The sequence below is a fragment of the Peromyscus maniculatus genome, chromosome 7 (assembly GCF_049852395.1).
Source record: "Peromyscus maniculatus bairdii isolate BWxNUB_F1_BW_parent chromosome 7, HU_Pman_BW_mat_3.1, whole genome shotgun sequence".
NCBI lineage: Eukaryota > Metazoa > Chordata > Mammalia > Rodentia > Cricetidae > Peromyscus > Peromyscus maniculatus.
In genome coordinates, this window is record NC_134858.1 from 111681911 (window position 1) to 111689528 (window position 7618).

At 47.4% G+C, this 7618-nt stretch overlaps 1 protein-coding gene across 1 annotated transcript in view; it reads left to right on the forward strand.

Annotated features, from left to right (window-relative positions):
• Susd5 (sushi domain containing 5) overlaps positions 1-7296 on the forward strand; it is a 44868-nt gene extending 37572 nt beyond the window's left edge. The window contains exon 5 of the mRNA XM_042281882.2: positions 3754-7296. Coding sequence (XP_042137816.2) covers positions 3754-5072 — 1319 coding nt within the window. The 3' untranslated portion in view covers positions 5073-7296. The remainder of the gene's footprint in view (positions 1-3753) is intronic.
• Positions 7297-7618: the final 322 nt, after the last annotated feature.

Genomic DNA, 7618 nt, shown 5'->3' on the forward strand with positions numbered 1-7618 from the left:
TGGAACTCACAGGCTCTGTCCATCTGGCTCATAGACTTCAGACCAAAGAAAGCTTTATGGAAACTGGCTTGCTGGCTGGGTGTAGTGATGCATGACTTTGATCCCAGGGCTAGAGAGGCAGAAGCAGGTGGATCTCTATGTTTAAGGCCAGCCTGGTCTCCATAATGAGTTCCAGGCCAGCCAGGGCTACATAGTAAAACCCTGTCTCCAAACACAAAGTCAACAACAACAAAAACTACCATGGTTGAAGAGATCTAAGGTTAAGGGTTACTTACTATTATTGTTTAGCTAAATTGCCATGGTGCCAAGATGCCTTTTAAATATTTATGTTTATAACCATATAGACAAATGCTGCTCACAGCCTTTAGAGAAGTGTGTGTGTGAGTGTGTGTGTGAGTGTGTGTGTGTGTGTGTGTGTGTGTGTGTGTACATGCACCACAGCAATGGGGGACGTCAGAGGACAGCTGTGTCAGCCAGCTCCCTTCCACCATGGGAATCCCAGGGATTGAACTCAGGTCACAGACTGGACAGCAAGTGTCTTCCTTGCCCAATCATCTCACCAGCCACCACCACCCACTTTTTTTCTTTCTTTTTTAATTAAAAGCAAATTGGACACAGCCTAGAATAACCCGTGATGTTGAGAGGAATGCCAAGTTTCTGTGCAATAAGATTTGATTTTGCTGAAAAATTGCCTCTCTGCCTTTTATGATGAATCTGTCTGCTGGGGCATTCTACTAAACCAACACAGGGGTCCAGGCATCAAGGAGGAGCAGGGCTCTTGCTCTGTGTGTGTGTGTGTGTGTGTGTGTGTGTGTGTGTGTGTGTGTGCGCGCGCTCAACAATGGTGTCTTTTCAGGGGACTTGGTTTGGTACAGGCCGTTCGCTCCTCATCATTTGGCAGTGGGCCAGTATCCCCCCTGCATTTGGCGGCCTGAGCTTCTGCAAATAGGACTTCGGCTCTGAGTGGTTGTGAAGCTGCTTTGGAGAGCAGTTTGGGGTGTAAGCTACTTCAGATTTTTCTCCTTCCCCATGCCAGAACAATTTACTCTTTCATCCATTCAAAGATGCCTCTGTGAGCCAGACATGAGGATAAATATCTGTAATCCCAGCAATTTAGGAGATTATGAATTCTAGGCCAGCATGGGCAACATAGCAAGACCTTGCCTCTAAAATAAATAAATAAATAAATAATTTTTTTTAAAATACCTGCATTAGGTCTTCTTATCCTATCCTACAAATTCAATGCCTGGATTCCTTCTTGCAAGCAGTCCATTGCCAGTGTCTTAGCTTTTTCTGCATAGTTAATAACTCTCTTCCCAAAACCATACTGACCCAACCAATCATCAGGGGGCTGGTAAGATGGCTCAGTGGTTAAAAGCACCGGCTGCTCTTCCAGAGGACCCAAGTTCAATTCCCAGGACCCACGTGGTACTTCACAGCCATCTGTAACTCCAGTTTGAGGGGTTCCAATTCCCTCTTTTGGCTTCTGTTAGCAAGTACACACATGGCGCGCGCGCACGCGCACACACACACACACACACACACACACACACACACACCACATCGGCAAAACACCCATATATATAAAGAAAATTTAATAAGAAGCAATAATCGTCTAGAGCCAGGTGAAGTGTCTGGTGATTACAATCTCAGCACTAAAGGTGGTGAGGTAAAAGGCTCTGGGGAGAAGTTTAAGGTCATACTCAGCTTCTTGCTGAGTTTAAGACCAACCTGGGGTACATAATGCCCTGGGGAGGCAGAGACAGGTGAACCTCTGAGTTCAAGGCTAGCCTAGTCTACTGAGTTCCAGCCAGGGCTACATAGAGACCCCATCTTTAAAAGACAGAAAGAGGGGAGGGAGAGGGGGAACACATCCATTGGGAATCTTTCCATGGAGGACCGTCAGTAAATTTAGATCCAGGTGAACCTAAGCACTTTATTCCTGAGGCCCAAGATGTCGCCGAGGCCTTTGTAAATCTTGACCTGAATTCAGGACAACTGATAAGTTTCACATTAAGTTTTAGAGAAAAGTTTTGTCATTTGTCTTGTGTGTTGTATCGTAAAGTACAGTTTGTTAATGAAAACCTGCTGTTTATTTAGCATGATGAGTGAGACCTCACATCCAAAAGCTTTTGAACCTCAGCGTGATAGATTTCAAGACAGATAGTTGACCTTCACTCAAGTTCGCTGAATGGAGGAGTTGGGTCAAAGGGACCTGAAATGAGGACATGACAAGGAGCAAGCCCGGGTTCTGGGCCCGGGTTCTGGTCCTTGCCTTTCACTTTGAGACAGTCTCATTGTTTTCCTACCGAATCCACGGGACCAGGTGGCCTGTGAGCTTTGGACATCCCATCTGTCTCTCCTTGTAGGAGCACTGGGATGTCACAGGCTGACGATCCTCACCCGGGTTTCAAGGGGGTTCTGGGGATTTGAACTCACATCCTCATGCTTCATGGCAAGCACATCTGCCCACAGACCCACCTCCCCAGCTCTTTCTACCCTGTTTTGTATAGAGACAGAGTCTCTCATGGTATCTTAAGTTCTGCTTTTGGCTAGTCTAGCTGGACAGCAAATCTTGGGGAACCTTCCTGTCCCCAACTCTCAGCACTGGGGTTAGACATGTGTGGCCCTGACCCATTTTTAAATTTTATTTATTCAATATTTTTACATTTTATTAATTTATAGTGTGTGTGTGTGTGTGTGTGTGTGTGTGTTTGAGACAGAGTCCCATATATCCCAGACTGGCCTTAAACTCCTTCTGTAGCTCAGAATGACCTTGAGTTTCTGGTCCTCCTGCCTCCACCTCTTGAGTGCTGGGACAACTGGTATGCATGGCCACGTCCGGTTTATGTGGTGCTGGGGATCAAACCCAGGCCCTTGTGCATTGTACTGGTCACTGTTTGTACTTGGCTTGATAGAACTTTGAGTCACCTGGGAAGAGGAAATTGCCTTGATCAGGTTGGCCTATGGGCATGTTGTGGGTCATTGTCTTGATTGATGGATATTTAGGAGGGCCCAGCCCATTGTGAACCTGGGCTGTATAAGAAAGCTGAACTCAGGAGACAGACAGGTAAATCTGAGTTCAAAGCAAGCCTAGTTGGTTGAGTTCCAGGTCAGCAGGGCTGCATAGTGAGTCCCTGTCTCGGAGAGGGAGGGGAAGTTAGCTGAGCATGGCCCTAAGAGCATGCTGGGAAGCAGTGTTCTTCCATGGTTTCTGCTTCAGTTCCTGCCCTGATTTCCTGCAGTGACGCACTGTGACTCAGAAGTATGAGCTGACCAAGTTACATTTAGTCAAGGTATTTATCACAGCAGCCTCAAACAAACTAGACTGTGAGTGCTAGCCAGCACATTCCCAACTGAGCCACCCCACCTCCAGGTCCCCCCACATACACACTTTTGAGACAGGGTCTCACTACATGGCTTAGCCTCAAACTCATGGCCCTCCTGCCTCATTATTACAAATGTTGGAAATACTGGCATGTACTACCACACCTTAAAACCACTAGTTCCTGAAAATTATTTTAAAATGTTTTCTAGTATATACAAATATGCTTGATTTTTTTTTTTATATTTCATAGAGCCCCAATGCCTATGACAAGCTCATAGTTTAGTTACAGTTGCCTGCCTGTGCGTTCTTCAGGGGTGACGCAATATTGTTTATTCTCTCCAGTCTCCGTGTTCTGCTCCCCTCCAGGTTTTCTACATTAACTCCAGGTCTTTAGATCTAATGAGGTCTCTCCTCTCTCCCTTCAGATGAGGCCGAGGCCCATATTGACTATGAAGACAATTTCCCTGATGACAGATCCGTGTCATTCAGGGAACTCATGGAGGATTCCCGGGCAGAGGGAGAAGAGGAAAAGGCTCAGGAGGATGCCTCTGAGGAGACACCAAAACAAGACCATCTGGTCCTCACTTCTGTGTCTAAAGAGAACATAGCCCAGGAAAATGCCTTTGTGCCTACCACAGGCTTGCCCGGCCCTGGGAGCAGGGTCCACACAGACTGGCCCAGATCCCGCCTCAACAGGAAATACTCACTCTGGTTTCCTGCTGAGACTTTCCACAAGCCAGAGCTGGAAAAGGAAGTGGGGGATGAGACCAAAGATCCACTTCCTGCTGGAGACAATCACAGTGAAGGAAAACTGGTCCCAGGGGAGTCTGAAACCAGGCTGGTCTATGCCGCCACCTACAGCCCCTCAGAGCCGTTTGTGGATAGGAATGACAGCAAGGCAGAGGACCCGGTGGTGAGCAGCAGTGACGATTCCTGGTTAGATGGCTACCCTGTGACAGATGGGGCCTGGAGGAAGGTGGAGGCAGAGCGGGAGCATGATGGGTCAGTGGGACTGGATGAAAGTGTTCTCATAACCCCCGATCAGCCCACCGGGAAAGTTAAGGAGCAGAAGAATTCCACCACCGCACCTAGCAAGTCTGTGGGAGACAGTTCAGTTGTTCCTTCTCAAATGCTCAATGTAGAGGCTCTGGTTCCAGGACCCATGGATGTGTCTGAGACTGAGGGTCCCTACACCAGGGATGGTGATTTGACTAAGTATCAGTCAACTGTACCCCGCAGAGTCACCACGGAGCGGTCACCTACGGCCACCTTACCCTATGAACTTACCACCTCCACCGGAGAGACAGTACCAACAACTCTCCGGCAGACACTTGAACTCATCCCCTCGACTAGTGTGGAGGCCACCCAGCCTCCAGCGGAGGCCACCCAGCCTCCAGCGGAGGCCACCCAGCCTCCAGCGGAGGTCACAGCTCCTGAGATTCAGGACAGCTTCCCATACCTGTTGTCTGAGGACTTCTTGGGACAGGAGGGCGCTGGGCCTGGTGCAGGTGAGGAGAAACTCCCAACCTTGGCACCATGTGTGGGGAATGAGTGCCCCAGCTTAAGGAGAGGCCCAGTGATCGCCATCATTGTCACTGTCCTGTGCCTGCTGCTGCTCCTGGCAGTCGTGGGAGCTGTCTGGGGTTACCGCAGGTGCCAGCACAAGAGCTCTGTGTACAAGCTGAATGTCGGACAGCGGCAGGCTAGACACTACCACCAGCAGATTGAGATGGAGAAGGTCTAGCCTCTGTCAGCATGGGCTCTCACAAGGCCACGTGGAGGAAGATTAACTGTGACCCATCACACTGATAATTCTCAGGATCGGAGGTGGAAAGGGTTCACCCTCTGAAGTTCAAGTCTTTCTTCTATCTGCTAAGAAGTGTCTCTGGAGGCATGTGGAGGGCAGAAAGGGTCTGGTGGAGTCACCACACATGCCAAGGCCTTCTCAACCACGTGCTCTGGAATTCATCGCCCAAATCACAGACCTCTGCTTTGGCTCTATTCCAATATAAGGGTGGATTGTTGTTGGAATCACCTTTTATCTTACCACACTAATGTCTTTTCATCTTTAGAGAGAGAGAGAGAGAGAGAATCACAGACTCCGGGCCCTGAAATGTATGAAATAGTTTTGATAAACCATGTGTTTAAGGCCACGTTAGGAAACAAATGTCCAGTTGTGGAACGGGACGGGGAAGGGTCATGCTGTTTCCTGTTAGTGTGATGTTGCTGAGGACAAATGAGTCAGGAGCCGGAATGTACTTCATAAACTTTGGTGTTTCTTTTTTTGTTTGTGGAAATTGGAGAGAATTTAAGACTGCCATTTTGCCTCGGGGTATGAGGAGCGAACAGGTACGTGCCCACCCTTGGTCCCGCGGTTGTGGGACAGCCCATTGTTTTCCTTTAAGAACAATGTGAACTTGGTGCCAGTGAGGATGACATTCGGTATCCTTGTCTGGTCTGTGCCTACAAATGCCTTGGGATTGCTACCAGGGCTGATGACAATACCCAACTCTTAGTCTCCTCTCTCAGGATTAACTGTTTCTCTGAACTCCAGTAAAAGGGATGATGTGGACGGGAAAGAATCTTGGAAGAAGCTCAAAGACTGATATATCAAGTATGGGTGCCTGTTCGATGGAGGAGGAATGAAAATGGACATGGGTTGCCCTGGGTTGATCTGTCCCAGCCATTTCCACCAAGTGGCATCTCAACGGCTGTCATTTCTAGAAGGATGGTCCTCAGATCAGCGGCCCATCACAGGGGGATTTGGTGAAGATGTAAATCCTTTAGTCTCATCCCAGATTCAGCAAGCCAAATGCCTGGGGCTGGGCTGGCTCTGAGCTCAAACCATGGCTCTGATGTACATTCATACTAAGAGCCATTGGCTTCTGTCATCTGTGGTGATCTTGGAACCCAGGAAGCCTGGAGACAGGGAGGTGAGTACCTCATGTACTGTCTAGCTTGACCTCAGCATCTCGACAGCAGCGTGTGAAGTGTCACTTCCGGCTGTCTCCAGGGTATTAGCCCAGAAGTCAGCACACCATGCTTTTCTATCTGAATTCCTTCCTGAAGGCGTGAAAGTGATGGAGGCTATATATTTATTCTGAGGCACCATGGGAGTGTCTACTTTTGTATGGCACAGGAAATCCTGGTACATGTCTTTATTGGTGGTGGCTTTACTGTTGAAAAGCAGGTGACAGGGAATGTGGCTTAGTGGCAGTGACTGTCTGGCAGGTGTGAGGCCCTGGGTTCAAACTCTGGTACCACCAGAACAAAAACATTGGTGATGGTATTTTACCAAAGGAAGAAAAAAGATCTCATGATATATCTTCTGCGCTGTCACGTGTTTGATGTGAGCTTTGGAAAACGACAATATAACACCATACAAAATCCCAACGACCGTAATGGCCGTTGAAGGCCTGAGGGAGCCTGCTAGAATAGCTCCGCTTCAGAGGAAATGGAGAGGAGGGAGAAGATGCTTTCTGTACGTAGCCAAAGAAGAACTCGATGGAGTAAACCCAGAGACTGTATATTTTTAAATTAGAGTCTAATCTCTTGTGAGGTAGCGTTTCTATTTTTATTCCTAGTTATGTAAAATAGCCTCTGACTCCACATGGGGGTTCTGTCAGTAACTAAAATTAACCCGGAACACTGAATTTATATCAACACATGAGTAGATGGCATTAATACAAGTGAATTAATAAGTTTATTGTAAATTATTAACACATCAATGCATTCTTTTGTAGACATGGACTGTAAAGTAAGCTCAGTGCATCAGCTCGTAAATTTCAATGATCTGTTGTCATCTAAATAAGATGAAAGAACATGAGCCTGCATGTCGGGAGGACACGTGTAGCTAGCTCACTAGGAACCCAAGCTGCCACTGCCAATGCTTGGAGAATGGGAAGGGAAAGGGTTTCCTTAATATAAAGCTTTTGATATATTTAAAATAAACAGTTATTTCCCACAAACACTTGATCATGTATTTCATTTCTACATTATTGCACCTTTTTAAAAATTGTATGAATGTATATGGTGTGTATGAACAAATTCATGTGTGTGTGTGTGTTTCTGTGTGTGAGTGTCTGTATGTGAGTGTGTCTATATCTGTGTATGTGTGTGTGTGTGTGTGTGTGTGTGTGTCTGTGTGATAACTGTGTGTGTACGTCAGAGGGCCACATTGTTTGAGACAGTCCTGTTGTTCACTCTGCATAGCCAGACTAGCTGGCCTGAGAGCTACCAGGGATGCGTCTCTGACTCACATCTGTCAGCAGGAGCAAAGGGGTCACAGAT